Source organism: Geotrypetes seraphini, chromosome 6, assembly GCF_902459505.1.
Source record: "Geotrypetes seraphini chromosome 6, aGeoSer1.1, whole genome shotgun sequence".
NCBI lineage: Eukaryota > Metazoa > Chordata > Amphibia > Gymnophiona > Dermophiidae > Geotrypetes > Geotrypetes seraphini.
Window position 1 is genome coordinate 11,056,545 of NC_047089.1, and position 17,416 is coordinate 11,073,960.

Below are 17,416 nucleotides of genomic sequence, written 5' to 3' on the forward strand. Positions count from 1 at the left end.
TTTACACTAAGGTCCCCTTTTACTAAACCGCAATAGAGTTTTTTTAGCGCAGGGAGCCTATGAGCGTCGAGAGCAGCGCTGGGCATTCAGCGCAGCTCCCTGCGCTCTAAAAACTGCTATCGTGGTTTAGTAAAAAGGGAGGGGGGTATATTTGTCTATTTTTGTATGGTTGTTACTGAGGTGATAGTGCATAGAGTCATCTGCTTTGACCTCTTTGAAAAACCCTAGAATAGGAATGATAATTAACATTTTCTATGCGTACAGTGTGCGTTGTGTTTTTTTTAAATTTTACTGTTGGTAGATCATTTTGACTTGGTCATTTTAAAAGTAGCTCGCAAGCCCAAAAAGTGTGGGCACCCCTGCACTATAACATCAAAAACATATGTCCCATTCATTAGCACTAAGTCTAATATGACCCCTTCCACCTGGGTTCCATGTCCAGCTGGAATAGTTTCCCTGTATAGAGAATCCAGGATCTCCCTACTTCTAGGAGACCTTGTAACAGGGATATCCCATCTACATCTGGCATATTAATTTCACTTATTAGTACAATTTCCTTTTTCACAGCTATACGTATTTTGAATGTTGTCAGTTTAATCTTTCCATTTTTTCTGTCTGTGAAGGAGCTCTGTATATCACGCTAATGTAAATACATTTTCCATTCTCTCTTTCCAGACTGGCCCACAGTGCCTCTTCCTTACACTGTAGGTCCTACAGTTGCATAGTTTAATATTATCTTTAATACCACTTTTCCTTCCTTTCTGACTACTCTGTCTTTCTGGAACAGATTTTAAGTTGGTATAAGTATATCCCAGTCATGGTTCTCTGTGAACCATCTTTCTTTTGACAACACTAAATCCAAATTGGCTTCTTCCATCACAGCCTCTAGATCCAAAACCTTATTCATACTACAGAAATTAGTATAAACTGCTTTCCAGATATTGCTGATAGCTATTTTTAGTGTGACAAGAGTATTCATCCACACTTTTAATTTTGCTCATGTTCTCCAGCTCAGGGATTATTACAATTATATATTAGCTTATAGGAAAGGAAAATTCAGTTTAAAGTAGAAAGGATTCAGTATGAAATATTCTAATTCCTCTTTGTTTCCTCTTTTTGCCATAAAACCGAACACCTGCATCACCTGCTACTACTAAATATGAACTTCTAATATCATGTCAACTCAGATGTAATCCTTAACAACTCTAAGAAATGTACAAATTACTCCCTAAATACTTCTAGTCTCCGGACAATCCATTTGTAATCCGCCTTTAACCGCAAGGCAATGGCAGAATAGAAATCTCTAATGTAATGTAATAATCTTGGGGATAAACCAGCAGATTCATTGGAGTGTTAATTGCCTTTCTTCTTGTCTGCAGCACATTGAAAATGAGCAATTTTGTTGCAGTCAGTAAAATAATCTGCAGTCTGACCGTGTATTATCATCATATCAGCTGCAGCTACCGCTGCCTCTGACAACAGTTGAAAGACCTGGCAGACTGCCTCAAATTATTGCTGAGCAAAAGCATTTTAGACCATCTTGCTTCAGCTTGACAGGACAAATGAAGCAGTGATTCATAACTGAATTACACCAGGGCTCTCTAGAAAGAACTGAGTAATAGTACTGCTGAAACCAGCTTGGCATTCCAGCACAGTTCTGAAAAGGAATAAAGGGAGTCAAAAGCTAGAAGGAAAAAGCACAAACAACATCAAAGCAGGTGCCATAAGGCAGTAAGAGGGGCCAAAAGACTACGAGGAAAAAATAGCCAAGGAGGCAAAAAACTTCAAGCCGTTCTTTCAATATATTAAGGGGAAACGACCTGCGAAGTAAGTGGTGGGGCCGTTGGATGACCATGGAATAAAGGTAGTGCTAAAGGAGGAAAAAGCCATCGCTGACAAACTGAACACATTTTTTGCATCTGTATTTACCGAAGAGAATATACACAACATACCGGAAACCGACAGGCTATACGCAGGAAACGAAGACGGGAAACTGACAGGGTTGACGGTCAGTCTAGAAGAGGTATGCAGGCAGATTGATAGACTTAAAAATGATAAATCCCTGGGACCGGATAGCATCCATCCGAGGGTAATCAAAGAACTGAAAGGGCTATAGCTGAACTGCTTCAACTAATAGCCAATCTGTTGATCAAATCAGGAAGGATTCCGGAAGACTGGAAAATGGCAAATGTTATGCCGATCTTCAAGAAAGGTTCAAGGGGAGATCCGGGAAACTACAGATCGGTGAGTCTGACCTCGGTACTGGGAAAAATGGTAGAAGCGCTGATAAAGGACCGCATCATTGATCACCTTGATGGACACAATCTGATGAGGACCAGCCAGCATGGCTTCAGCAAAGGAAGATCTTGCTTGATGAACTTGCTGCACTTCTTCGAGGGAGTAAACAAGCAGATAGACAAGGGTGACCCGGTCAACATTGTATATCTGGATTTTCAGAAGGCATTCGACAAGGTTCCGTATGAACAACTACTTTGAAAAATTGTGAGCCATGGAATCAAGGTTCTCAAACTTCTTACACTCCCGTTCCTACACCGTCAACACAAATGGCACCATGTCCACTCCTTGGACTCCATCTTGCGGTGTCCCTCAAGGATCACCCCTTTCCCCTATTCTCTTTAACATCTACATGTCCTCCCTGAAACTCTTTCAACTATCCCCCCTGGAAACTTATGCAGATGACATCCTTGTCCTCCTTGAGACTGACCAGGACCTCACCAATCTCCACGAAAACATTACAGCTTGCATAATGAGACTCCGTGCCTGGTCCCTCTCAGTACAGATGAAACTAAACGAATCTAAAACAAAACTACTCTGGCTCGGCCCAAAATTCGAACACCTGCCCACACTTTTCACACTACCCACAGGCGATACACTACAGCTCAAGTTCTCATGCAAGGTCCTTGGTATCACTATCGATTCCTCTCTCTCCCTCAATGACCACCTCAACTCCTTGGCAAAATCATGCTTTTTCAGCCTTCACATGCTGAGGAAAGCTAGATCCTACTTCAGCCAACAACACTTTGCCATCCTTGTCCAATCCATCATCCTCTTCAAACTAGATTACTGCAACGCCATCTACTTAAATCTATCAAAAAAAAGTATTCTAAGACTCCAGCTAATCTTATAATGGAACTTAGCAAGTAAAATGTAATAATATACTAGATTGTTGGTTCATGATTGCTTTGATAATGAATGAGACTGTTGGGCAGAATGGGTGGATTTCACAGGTCTTTTACCTGTCATCATTTACTATGTTACTATGATGGAAGTCTGTAACCTGCAGAGATAATGCAGATTGGTGAATCCCTTAACTTAAAGTGCAGTCCTGACTCTTTCAGCATATTCTAACTACCCTCCTTAGATGACACATGGGTAACTGAGAAGACACTTGGATGAATGTAATTTTGATATATGTTTGTGTTACTTTTCCTTGTGGGGTTTTTTTTTTTTTTTTTAAATCAATGTAACACTGTATGCCTTCATATACTCCTCTCTTCATTTCAAGGCCACCTTTCGTTCAGTAAGATCAAGGCACCAGAGTGTAACTTATCCAATCAGTAGTGTAAACTGTACAAGCTTAGTATGCACCACATAGGGGGAGATTTCCATTTTGCAGTGATACCGAGTCTGTTGCTTAGTAACCGCACATGCAACTCTTCTGTAGGGTTCTCCTGGAGATCCTAGAGATTTGATATTACAGAATAAAATGGAGGTAATTGTTACATTTTCAGGTTGCAAAGAACGCAATATGAGAATCTTTTCTGCAAAGCTCAAGGGTGAAGCATCTTTTTGAGTTACAGATTTTAAGTAAGGCTGAATTATTTCCAAGAAACCAAGTTTGAGTTAAATTGTACAACTACTTGGAGTCAGAGCAGTTGACTAGCACTTTATCTGTTAGTGATGTAGATGGCTTTTTATTGCATGGCCTCTGGTGTATTATGTTAATGGAGTTACACTTCACCTATATACATTTCCCAATGTGACAGAAACATGCCATGTGCGCCTGTGGGACAGATTTAGAAAGCACATAGGCAGCAGATGACAGTAAAAAGGTATCCCTGGGGGATGTTTGCTGGCAGGTTCTCACCATATTGTGCCCCATGAAATTCATCCTCCTGCATCTGCCTTAAAAAGACTCAGGCACTGAGAAGTAGGTGCACCATGGGAAGAGAAAATAATAGAAGGTACAGAGATGCACAGCAGTGGTAGACTTTTATCTGCTTATAATTCATATCATCATTTTTAATCACTATAAAATCTAACATAGGACAATGATGAGCAGGACTAAGAGTACTGCAAAAACATTGAGATTTATATAGTAAGGTATTAGAAATTGCATAATTATGACTCCAACACACCTTTATATCAGAGTGCAGCCCTTTCAAAAAATTATCACTTTAGCTCTTATCACTAACTATTTAAATGGTAGTAAGGGCTTCTGCATTAATCATGTGCTAACCAGTTAGATTGCAGTCAAGTAGATATGCTAACTGGATAGTGATAGAGTAAAAGTTGTAAAGGATTTCAATATCCTAGGCTCTTTTGTAAACAGGGAAGAAATACTCCACAGAATAGCACTTGATCACTCTTCAATGAAGGCTCTTGACAAAGTTATCAAAGACATGGAAATAACATTCCAAACAAAGATCAGACTTGTCCACGCACGCATTTTCTCAGTGGTCAATTACGGATGTGAAAGCTGGACACTACGGAAACAAGACAGAAAGAAGATTGACTCTTTGAGCTTTGATGCTGAAGAAGGATTTTATGTATGCTGTGGACCGACAGAAGAACTAACAAAATCGATTCTGGAAGAGATCAAACCAGCTCTGTCCATCAAAGCCCAAATGATGAAGTTACGACTATCTTATTTTGGTCATACTGTCAGAAAAGAAAAATCATTGGAGAAAGACATCATGCTTGGGAAGAGTAGCTAAGGGAAAGGAAGGTCATGGTGGAGAGAACAGACAAGAAGGTATGAAAAGGTTGAAAAGTAGAGGGAGTAAGATTAGAAGAAATTGAGATGAGAAAAGCTGTAGCGAGAAACCATGGAGAGCCAACTATATATCAAGGAAAGAGAAATGATGATAACATGGGAGAAAGATTAGAAGAGCTTAAAAGTTAAAAAAGAAAAAAAAAATAAGGAACTTGAGAACAGAGAGAAAACTAAGATCAAGAAGAGACAGGGACTTAAATTTAAACTATAGACACAAAGGTTGGAAAATTGTTTGTTTTTAGTAAAGACTTCTATTTGTTAGCTGGGCTGCATCAAGGGTAGGCAGTAGCTACGGTTTACCTTTTTTTCTCCATCCATCTAGTCATCAGAATTAATGTTATTTTACTGGAGGGGATTATGCCAGTATTTGATACCATAATCTGAAAAATATCTTTAAAGTTGCTTCTTTTTGGTAGCTCTGAAATGCAGAGACCTATGATTGAGTCTCAAATTGAAAAGGGAATTGGGAGTAACACCATCTCCCTTTTCAACAAAAAATAAAAGTAATTTCCTTGTTACATCTTAGGGGAAACAGTAGTGTAGAATGTAGACTGTAGCTTGGCAGCAGGAGGAAGAGGCTATAGGAGAGATGGATGAAGTTTGAAAGAGGGTAATGGGTTCTTGGTAGAGAGTTGCATGGGGACAGAATTGTCCACGCTGGAATAGAATCCGTCCTCGCAAATAATCTCTTCCATCCTTGCCTGTCCCCCTAAATTTCAGTAGTTATTTGATTTAATTATGCTTCTGAATTAGAGACTCTGGTAGAGACCCATTTACAAATAAGCAAAGACACTTTATTAATTTGGACATATTAACTGGGAAGAACATACTTTGTAAATGGGTCTCTGCCAGAGTCTCTAATGCAGTGTCCCTCAAACTTTCTCGAGCTGTAGTAATGGCCGCAGCTCGAGGCATTTGGAAGTGCTCAGATGTCGCCATGATGACATGCGCACATGTGATGGCCCTCCAGATTGACCCTGAGATGCCAAAAGGGGCTGTCAGCAGGCAAGAGGGCTGGAGAGAAGGTGAGGCGTTGGCACCAGCTGATTTGTCTACAGGATGTGCTTCTCGCTATGAGAGGCATGTCCTGTAAGTAATCAGCCGGCACTTCTCCTCCTCCCCAGTGTTCCGCGCACACCTGAAATCTCAGGAGGCATACTAGTGTGCTGAAACATACAGTTTGCAATATACTGCTCTAATATAAATATAAATACTCCAGCTGATGAGGACCCTCAAGCTATGTAAGCTGAAGACTTCTCTGAAGGTGTCCAAAAATTCTGTGGATAGAGACAAAAAAAAGGAAAGATGCCAGACCTCCGGGAGAGGGAAGGGGAGGACAGAGATGGATGGTTAGCACGGAGAAAAAAGGAGACCCTGGCAAACAAGTTATCAGAAGACAACCAGAGCCTGGGACCAACAAGATTTGAATAATGACCAGACAACAAAAGGTAGAAGAAAAAATTTATTTTCTGTTTTGTGATTACAATATGTCAGATTTGAAACGTGTATCCTGCCAGAGCTGGTGTTAGACCGCAAACGTGAGCTAGGATTTAACAGAGAGAGGAAAAGTCTTTTTTGTTTGTTTATTTTGTTTACACCACGGCGCCAGTGTGGTTAGGAGAGGGCAAAGGGGGTGAAGAGGCTATAAAAGGGGTGAAGCTATAAAATAAACCCACAAGGATGTTTTAAAAAAACACCCAATTGGGCAGGAAAATCGAATCTAAAAATCGATTCAATAGGCCGAATCAAAATTTTTTTTCCTGAATCGGGCAGCACTAATTGGAGAATTCAAGTGAGGAGATCGAATATAGAGGAACTTTAGTAGTTACATTAGTCTTTAACAGGACCTGAATTCAATAATGAAAGCCTTTTTTCGCTCTCACCAAAGTTTATTTATGGGACAGAAAATTTTGATTTTTCTAGATGTAACCAAAGCAACCCAAGATCATAGAAAATTATTCTCAGCTATGCGTCAAGAAGTAGTAAATATGGGGGCTGTTTTTCTGTTAAGCTACTCTTGTAAGTGTCAAATCAAACCTGTTGTATTTTTACTGAAAACTGCATCAGTTCAGGAAATGGAACAAAGGTAACTGCTCAGTATTAGTAACACTTTTTGAAATTACGACTTTAGAGTGCAGTCTATCAGGAATGAGCTTTACTTCCTGCCCCACAGAGGGTATAGGTTCCACTACCAATGGAGAACTGCTGCATGGAAGATATTATATTAAGGATCAAAAAATATGCAGTCACATTGATACTCACTTTCGGCAGATCCTTTTCTAAAATACTAGCGGAAATTGACATGTCTCGACCTGGATGTCTCAAGTCCTGTTTCTACATTCTATCTAAAATGGGGCTTTTGTGTTGTATGTTATGTTCACTGAATTAACTGTGTTATAGAGAGGCGTGCCCTATTTGTTAGAACTGCTGCCTCGGAACCCTGAGATTGAATTTGATGTGACTCTGAGCAAGTCACTAAGCTTTGTGAGCCTTCTCTGATCCCCAACCCGATTCACTAACCTTCTGGCCGATCCGATCCATGTCCCCTCATGCAAATGAGGGGACATGGCATGCAAAGTAGGAAGCCAGCGATTCACTAAACCAACAAAGGAACACCGATTGGGCTGGCCGATCCAAAAAGAAGCGACTGATGAGGACTCTTTGAAATATTTGACAATGCGTGTACATCAATTTTTAATAATGATCAGTTGCTCACGTCCTTGCCAACTGTCCTGCTCTCTGCCACCCTGAAATCACAGCCCTGCCGCCCTGAAACCATCAAAATAAAAAGCATCTCCCTTGTGCAAAAGCACCCTGCTCTCTGCCTCTCTGCAAGCCCGTGTTTGTAACCCACGGTTTTAAAGCAGGGCTGCACTATGGCATGTTCTGCTGTTCCAGTCTGGCTGCGAAGTATGTTCTGTTCCCTTGAAATGATTCTCGTGAGGCCAGCGAGTGCAGCCACCTTTAAGCTTGTGCAGAGAGCAAGCGCATGCGCGGATCACATTTCCAGGCAGAGGATGGTCTGCGCATGCGTCTGGATTGCTCTTCAGCGATCCATGAGATTGCTTGTGGGCGTGTGTCCGATCAGATAATTTGCATGGGGACTATTTAGTGAAACGGTCACCCAGCAAGACTCGGTCACGGATCGCCCATGGATCGGAAAGGTGAGTTTAGTGAATCTAGGCCATAATCCTCCATTGCCCCAGGTACCACACTAAGATTTTGAGCTTGCTGGGACATATAGAGAAAATACTTAAGAGTACCTGATTACTATTGAATGTATTATAAGCCACTTTGGGTGAATCTCTTCATGAAAAGGTGGTTAATTAATCCAAATAGATAAATAAAGTTATTCTTGTGATGTAGATAATATGTGGACAAACAAAATGGTAAATAACATTACAGAAAATTGTTTTTGTAAATAATAATGTGCTAACTGCTTTGTTTCTTTTTTTCCAGAGTTCTCTGTCTTCCACAATGAATCCCGTTTACAGCCCTGTGCAACCAGGGACTCCCTACGCAAATGCTAAAAATATGGCCTACACTGGTAAGTTTGCTCTGGATATTGCGTGCTGAAATTGCTTGCTATATGGATCCAGAAGTAGATTGTTGGAGAAGACTTTTGAGAACCTTTATTAAGGCCCCCTTTTATCAAGCTGCGTTAGGTTTTTTTAGCGCAGGTTGCGGCGGTAAAAGCTCAGACGTTCATAGAATTCCTATGAGCATCCGAGCTTATACCCCAGTGACCCACGATTTAAAAAAAACAAAAAACCCTAACACATCTTGATAAAAGAGAGCCTAAATACTCTATCTCAGTGTTAAGTTCCTTTATGAGAAATTAGTAGTGCTACAAATACCTCGAAAAGAAGTTGATAGATTGTCCTAAGAGGTTAAAATTGAATTAAAATAGTGTGAATCCATTCTAGTAGTATTTAGGGCTAGATTCACTAAGCAAATTGATCGTGTACCAATCGGTTTGCGACCCTTTAATGAGCAAATTTCCCTCCAGCCTGATTCACTTACCTCTCCTGCAATCCGCTTTGAATCTGTGCATGCAAATGAGGAGAAACGCATGCAAATTGGACAGCGACGCGATTCACTACACAAAATTTCCCATCTGATAGGGTTGGCCGATCAGTAGAAGAAGCGACTGCTGGGGAGCAGTTGAAAACGTCCTTCCGACTCTCCTGTTCTATTGAAGCCCTGCTCTCTGCCCTGTCAGCCCCGATCTGCCTGCCCTGGCTTTCGCGGTCCTGCACCCCTGGGCTTGCCTGTCCCGAATGCCTGCCTTTCATGTCCTCTCTGCTCCCTCCTGGCTCTGCCGCCTTCCCTCCAGTGTGAGCCCGTGGGTTTAAAGCGGGGCTGCATGCTGCAATTCAGCCCCGCTTTAAACCCAAGGGTTCACACTGAAGGGAAGGAGGGAAGAGGCTGCCACTGCCGCATGGAAACAGAAGAGTCGGGCCCGAACATGCCTACCTGCCTGCCCCGAACACGTCTGCCTCGACTGCCTGTGCAAGCCCGTGGGTTTAACCTGAAGCGGGTTAAACCCACGAGCTGCAAAATTTTAAGGTTAAAAAAAAAAAAAAAAGTCGCGGCTGGGACAAGTCTGCGCAAGCCGTGCAGGCAGGTGGGGGCATTCCTCCGATCGCCCCCATCTGCATATTTTTGTTTCCTGAATTCGTCCGACCTGCCCGGATCGGGCCCGATCGGGCAGGTTAGTGAATCCTGGCCATAGAGAGGTGTAAAGAATTCCAGAATTCTGTTTGTTTTCTTGAGAAATTAGTTTAGATGGCTTGTTGATTCTCTAAGGATTCTTTATGCAGCCTTGTTTAGCCAATCTCATGCAGACAACCTCCAATAATGACATTTGACAGTTGACTGATTTGTTTTTAGCTATCACTCTTTGCCTAATTATCTTGGTAAACTCTTGAAAACTTTAAATTGTATCCCAGAAGACATCCCAAAGGAATTGTGCATTACAGCTCTACGTTGCACTATTTGCCCTTAATTCATGTAAAAGAGAAATATGAATGTTAATATACCATAGACTATATAGTAATGAGATGCCAATGTATGCAAAATAGCTCATTGTTATGGAAATTGAGTAACAGCTTGTCATGAACTCCACAATCTGTATTATTCCTGGAAAAATGCAGCTAGCAAAAAGCTGGTAGTATTTTTCCATCTCGCAGGCATCGGACTGCAAAGCCTCAGCCTGATGCACTCGGGCGCTTTTTGAGGGGAATGGTGCTCCCTTCCTCCTCTTCTATCCAAATGACCCTTCCCCACACACTGAAAAACATTTTTTTGGCAGCTTGATCCTTAGCAGTAGTGGTGTAGTGAGGGGGCAGATCACCCCCAGCATCATTTTGGCGGAGGCACTAGCACCTCTCCTCCTATCTGCCCACCACCTCTTCAAATCTTTGCTGGCAGTGAGCAGCATCTCCTCTCTGCTGCTTGTGTCAGCCAGGGCTGGATTAAAGGGTAGGCCCAGTAGGCATGTGGCTTGGGCCTGAAAATATCTGGGGGGGCCCCAGGACCGGTGTTAGGGGGAGAGCAAACAGGGCAGGGGGTTCCTGACTGCCTGGTGAGGTCAGCTTCCCTCCCTTCCACTCCTTCGCTGCCCTCTTGTCCACTGCCCACAAGCGAACTGAATCCAGGCCATGGGGCTCTAACACTGTGCACGCCGGCTTCCTTTCTCGTCTGAAACAGGAAGTTAACGTCATTCCTTTTTCGGACAAGAAGGGAAGCTGGTGCGCGCAGTGTTAGAGCCCCCCCCCCCCCCCGGCCTGGGTTCAGTTCACTCTAACACTGCGCGCGCCAGCTTCCCTTGTTACGTCATAAGGGGGAGGGAGGAGAAGGGAAGCCGACATGGGCAGTGTTAGAGCGAACTGAACCTAGGCTCTAACACTGACATAACTTCCTGTTTTGGACGAGAAGGGAAGCTGACGGCACGCGCAGTGTTAGAGCCCCGTGGCCTGGGTTTAGTTCGCTTGCGGTCGGTGGGCAAGAGAGCAGCAGGGAGTGGAAGGGAGGGAAGCTGACCTCACCATGTAGTCGGGGGGGGGGGGGAAGGTGAAAAGAGAAATGCTGTTGCACCCAATTGGGGGGAGAGAGGGAAGGAGGGAGAGAGATGCCAAGACCATGGGAGGGAGGGGAAGGAAAGGAGATATCAGACCATGAAGGGGGAAGGAGACAGATGTCAGACCAGGGGCAAGGAAGGAGGGAGAGAAAATGCCAGATAATGGAGAGGGAGGGAGAGATAGAAGGAGAGGAGAAAGATGCCAGGGCGTGGGGGAGGGAATGGAAACTAAGGAGACAGATGCCAGACCAGAAGGAAAGGAAGGAGAGGAGATGCCAGAGCATGGAGGGGGATGGAGAGATAGAAGGAAAGGAGAGAGATGCCAGGCCATGGGGTTGAGTGAGAAGGAAAGGAGAAGAGAGAGATACTAGAGCATAGGGGAAGAGGTGGAGACAGAAAAATGGAGAGGGGTGAAGCTGAAATGAATCATGTACAAAGGAGAGAAGGGGCACAGGACAGGCAGTTTATTGAAGGTACATAGAAAGAGTGAAGATTCCCTATGAAAGAGAGAGAGTGAGAGAACAGATACTGGATGGAAAGGATAGGGCAGTGGATGGAAGGGGCCGAGAGAAAGGGGGACAGTAGATGGAAGGGGTAGAGAAAGGGAGACAGACACTGAATGGAAGTGTAGGGGAGAGGGGGGGGACAGATGCTGAATGGAAGTGTGGGGGAGGGGGGAGGACATTGGAAGGGGGGTGAGAGAGGGGAGCAGACCCTGAAGGAAGTGGGGAGGGTAAAGGAAAAAAGGCACATGCTGGATTGGGGAAGAGGATAGAATTAGATACTAGAAGGGATGAAGGAAAGAGGTGGCAAGCTATAGTTAATGAAAGAGGAAAATTGAGGACTGAATAGTAAGAAAGAATTTAGACAGAGGCAGAAAATAAATTGTGATGGAAGACCAGGGAAAACCAGGAAAAAGGGAGCGGAGAGAGATGCCAGAGCAAGGGGAGGAGACAGATACCAGACCCGGGAGGAGGAAAGGAAGAAGGAGACAGATACCAGATCTGAGGGGAGGAAAGGAAGAGAGAGATATGCTAAAATCTGCTGGGAGGGAGTTGAAGACAGATGCCACATGGAAGGGAGATAGATTAGCTAATAAATACCCAATCAAGTACTTTGCATAACAACCATCAATGGAAGGGAGAGGCAGACAGTTTCTGGAAGAGGATAGAAAGAGAGCAGATGCCATAAGGAAGAGAGAGGGCAGACAGTGGATGGAAGGAAGAGAAGATGAGGAAAGCAGAAATCAGATGACAAAAAGTAGAACAAAAACTTCTCTTGTTTTATTTATTTGTTTTTGCTTTAGGATTAAGTATTATTGTAGCTGTGTTGATGATTGTTTATTAATAGAATATGGAGATAAGGTGATCCTGTTTATTGGACTAATTTTAATACATTCTTTACTAATTCAGAGACCATAACTTCTTTCCTCAGGTCAGGACAGGGATAATGTAACAGCAGTATAGTTTACTGACCTGAAGAAAGAGGTTTTAACCTCTGAAAGCTAATTGAAAAAAAAAATTAGTCCAATAAAATGACGGGCACTGAATTTTCTTCCCGCCATGTTCTATGCCTCCTACCCAAATGCAAAATATAAATTGGTGGGCTTCCCAAAGCCCTGCCAGCTGAAGATCTCTTCCTCTAGAAAGGAAGGGGGGATTTGTTCAGAGATGTATGGAAGTTGCATAGAAGAAAAACTGTACACTGGCACTGGTATGGTCATCTTTGTTGTTTGTTTTGAATTTTGAAATAAAAGTGGAAATAAGTAAATAAGAAAATGGGTGAATAAATGGGGGCAGGGGGCAGAGCATGGTGGGGCAGGGGAGCCCAGTGGACTTGCTTGCCTAGGGGCCCTCGACAAATTAATTCTGCCCTGCTCTCCTTCACCCCTATCGGCAACATGTCTCTCTCTCGCACTTTCCTTCTGTCTTTTTCTCATTCCCTCCCTTGCTGCAAAGGGAGTGGGGGAAAAAGAGAGAAATATCCAGAGTGTATCTCTCCTACCCTCTCTACTGCCACATCCAACATTTCGCCTCCTTTCATCCCCCGGATCATTTGCAGCGTTTTTCACCACTGCCGACCAGCCCCATGCTCATTTCTCCTCCTATCACTCCTCTCCAGCGCCATGACACCTCTCCCTCCATCACTATGTCCAATATTCCTCCCCACTTGCATCTCCTTCAATCTGTCCCTCTGTTCCCTCTCCACCACCATATCCAATATTTCTCCCTCTCATCCTTCTCTTCTCCATGCATCTCTACCTCTCTCTGCCCAATTTTCCTCTTTCTTCCTTTCCTCATGTGCTACCATCTCTTTCCCTCTCACTCACACACTCATGACCAACAATTCTTCCTTTCTATTCCCTCCCTCCATTGTCCCAAGTTAGTGCCCCCTTGCTCCTTCCCTTCTGTGCCCCATGTTCATGCTACCTCCTTTCCTTCTGAGTCAAGTTCATGCCCCCTCCCCCTCCCTGCCTTCCAGCTATTGTCCCAGAATCATGCCCCTCAAATGCCCCAACGCACTTCTTCCCCCCCTCTTCTTTTGTCCCAGAAAGATCGTGTCCATCTGCCAATGTCAGCTCTGACATCGGAGAGAAGGTTTCCAGGTCAGCTACGTGCAGCGTGTGAACCACTTCCGACTGCATGTCCCCCCCCAACAAGCCGCTGAAGGCAGAAGGGAACGAGTGCAGAAAGGAGGTAACTGGGAACCTTCCCCCCCCCCTGCTGTCCTGTAAGGCTTTCCTCTGACGTCAGCTCTGACATCGGAGGGAAGCCCTGTAGGTCAGCTTCAGGAGGGAGGGAGAAGGGGACGGGCAGGGGTCCCCGACAGCGGCTTCAGTGGGTGGGGCGGGCAACAAGGAGGGATCTCAGCGGCAGCAGCACAGCTTCGACAGATGGATGGGCGGGCAGAGAATATTCTCTGCTTTGGCCATGCTGCGTGCAACAAGCATCCAGCATACCGCGTGTTGAGAAACACTGACTTAGAGGACTTCATGCCATAAAGGACATATAGAGGCTTTTTAGTTCACTAAGTCTAATCCATGTGCTTTGGTGGTATCAATTGCCAAAGACTTTGAAGCTGTGCCAGTTTCTCATGATGCGTTGAGAAAGCATCATTTATTCTTGATAAAAAGCATCAGACATCTAAGCCTTGCTCAATATCTGGAAAAGATTCTGCTTTATTTGCACCAGTATTAAAGGACAGTGACATGGAGTTTCTCAGAAAGAGGAAGAGACTCATCTTCATTCTTCATCAGTTCATGATGCTAGGAGCAGGGAGATCTTTGCATCATTCTTAAAATCTCCTAAGCATGACCACATAGATATCCATACGAAACACACAAAAAGATCGACCCATTTAAATTCTGGAACAAAGTAGACACCATGATCCAAGATGACAACCCCAAGGATTTCCTAAACCACTGGCGCACTTTAAGCACAGCCATCCTTGAAGACATGACACAACCACAAATAAAAACCAGAATCTGCAGACGGGTCAGACAAATGGTTTGATAACGAACTACTACAACTCAAACAACAATGCAGACATCTTGAAAGAGAATGGAGAAAATACAACCAAGACACACAAAAACAACCTGGAGAATACTGAACAAACAATACATACAAAAGCTAAAAGAAAATCATACTTCACCAGTCAAATAGGCACAGAAATCCAAGACACCAAAAAACTTTTCAAACATAGAAACATAGAAAGATGACGGCAGAAAAGGGCTATAGCCCATCAAGTCTGCCCACTCCACTGTCCCACCCCATTAAGTCAGAGTGCTGCTCGACCCACGTAGAGATCCCACGTGGATATCCCATTTATTCTTAAAGTCGAGCACGCTAGTGGCCTTGATCACCTGCACCGGTAGTTTGTTCCAGTGATCCACCACCCTTTCTGTAAAGAAATACTTCCTGGTGTCACCACCAAATCTCCCTCCTCTGAGTTTGAGCGGGTGCCCCCTTGTGACTGAAGGTCCCTTAGGAAAGAATGTCGTTTTCCACCTCGACATGACCTGTGACGTACTTAAATGTCTCAATCATGTCACCCCTCTCCCTGCGCTCCTCTAGAGAGTAGAGCTGCAACTTGCCCAGTCTTTCCTCGTATGAGAGACCCTTGAGTCCGGAGACCATCCTAGTGGCCATTCGCTGGACCGACTCAGCTCGAAGTACATCTTTACGGTAATGTGGCCTCCAGAATTGCACACAGTACTCCAGATGAGGTCTCACCATGGTTCTGTACAGTGGCATTATGACTTCAGGTTTACGGCTGACGAAGCTTCTATTGATACATCCCATCATCCGCCTTGCCTTGGATGAGGCCTTCTCTACTTGTTTGGCAGCCTTCATGTCTGCACTGATGATTACTCCCAAGTCCCGTTCTTCTGAGGTCGTAGCTAGTGTTTCTCCATTCAAGGTGTATGTTCTGCATGGATTTCTGCTGCCGAGATGCATCACCTTACACTTCTTTGCATTGAAGCCCAGCTGCCATGTCGAGGACCAGTTTTCCAACTTGATCAGATCCTGCGCCATACCATCCGTGAGATCGCTTTCACCTACTATATTGCACAGTTTGGCGGCGTCGGCAAACAGCGCTACTTTTCCCTGAAGCCCTCGGGTCAAGTCCCTTATGAATATGTTAAAAAGGGATGGTCCCAGGACTGAGCCCTGCGGCACTCCGCTAGTCACCTCCGATGTCTTAGAGAGGGTGCCATTGACCACCACCCTCTGAAGTCTTCCACTCAGCCAATCATTGACCCATGCCGTTAGTTTCTCACCTAACCCCATCGATTTCATCTTGTTTAATAGTCTACGGCAGGGGTGTCAAAGTCCCTCCTTGAGGGACGCAATCCAGTCGGTTTTTTAGGATTTCCCCAATGAATATGCATGAGATCTATTTGTATGCACTGCTTTCATTGTATGCTAATAGATCTCATGCATATTCATTGGGGAAATCCTGAAAACCTGACTGGATTGCGGCCCTCGAGGAGGGACTTTGACACCTGTGATCTACGGTGTGGGACACTGTCAAACGCTTTACTGAAATCCAAGTACACTATGTCCAGAGACTCTCCCGAGTCTAGCTTTCCTGTCACCCAGTCAAAGAAGCTGATAAGATTGGATTGGCATGACCTGCCCCTAGTGAATCCATGTTGACAGGGATCCCTCAAATTCCCCTCATCCAATATCGTGTCTAATTTCCCTTTAAGTAGAGTTTCCATGAGTTTACACACTATTGATAAGTACATAAGTACATAAGTAGTCGCCTCCGCCGGGGCAGACCAGAGGTCCATCCAGCCCAGCGGTCCGCTCACGCGGCGGCCCATCAGGCATATTGCCTGGTCAGCGGTCCCTGACTAATTTTATTGCCTACCTCTACAGTTATCTCTAAACCTTCCACTGCTCTTATCTGTACCCCTCAATCCCTTTGTCTTCCAGGAACCTATCCAGGTCTTCCTTGAAACCCTGTACTGTGCTATTTCCTATCACGGCCTCCGGAAGGGTGTTCCATGTGTCCACCACCCTCTGTGTGAAAAAGTACTTCCTTGCGTTTGTTTTAAACCTGTCCCCCTTCAATTTCATCGAGTGACCCCTTGTTCTTGTGGTTTCTTTCAAATTGAAAAATCTGTCTTTGTCAACCTTTTCGATGCCCCTCAGGATCTTGAAGGTCTCTATCATATCTCCTCTGAGTCTCCGCTTTTCCAGGAAGAACAACCCCAGCTTCTTCAGTCTGTCAGTGTATGTAAGGTTTTCCATACCCTTAATCAGTTTAGTTGCTCTTCTCTGGACTCCCTCAAGCATTGCCATGTCCTTTTTGAGGTACGGTGACCAGTACTGTACACAGTATTCCAGATGCGGGCGCACCATAGCCCGGTACAGTGGCAGGATGACTTCCTTCGTTCTGGTCGAGATACCCTTCTTAATGATACCTAACATTTGGTTTGCTTTCCTCGAGGCTGTGGCGCATTGTGCCGACGCCTTCAATGTCGTGTCTACCATCACTCCCAAGTCTCTTTCCAGATTACTGACCCCTAGCATTGATCCCCCCATTTTGTAAGTGAACATCGGGTTCCTTCTCCCTATATGCATGACCTTGCATTTCCCTACATTGAAGCTCATTTGCCACTTTTTCGCCCATTCTTCCAATGTCGTAAGATCCCTTTGGAGATTCTCGCAGTCAACCGTGGTTTCAACCTTGCTGAATAGTTTGGTGTCATCTGCAAATTTGATGACCTCGCATTTTGTTCCCTCCTCCAGGTCGTCAATGAATATGTTAAACAGGAGCGGTCCCAGCACCGATCCTTGAGGAACCCC

At 44.4% G+C, this 17,416-nt stretch overlaps 1 protein-coding gene across 7 annotated transcripts in view; it reads left to right on the forward strand.

Moving 5' to 3' along the window:
* FAM168A (family with sequence similarity 168 member A) overlaps positions 1 to 17,416 on the forward strand; it is a 234,313-nt gene that overhangs the window by 85,976 nt on the left and 130,921 nt on the right. For all 7 annotated transcript variants that reach the window (XM_033948535.1, XM_033948541.1, XM_033948542.1 and 4 more), the window contains one exon: positions 8,477 to 8,564. In XM_033948535.1, coding sequence (XP_033804426.1) covers positions 8,477 to 8,564 — 88 coding nt within the window. The remainder of the gene's footprint in view (positions 1 to 8,476; positions 8,565 to 17,416) is intronic.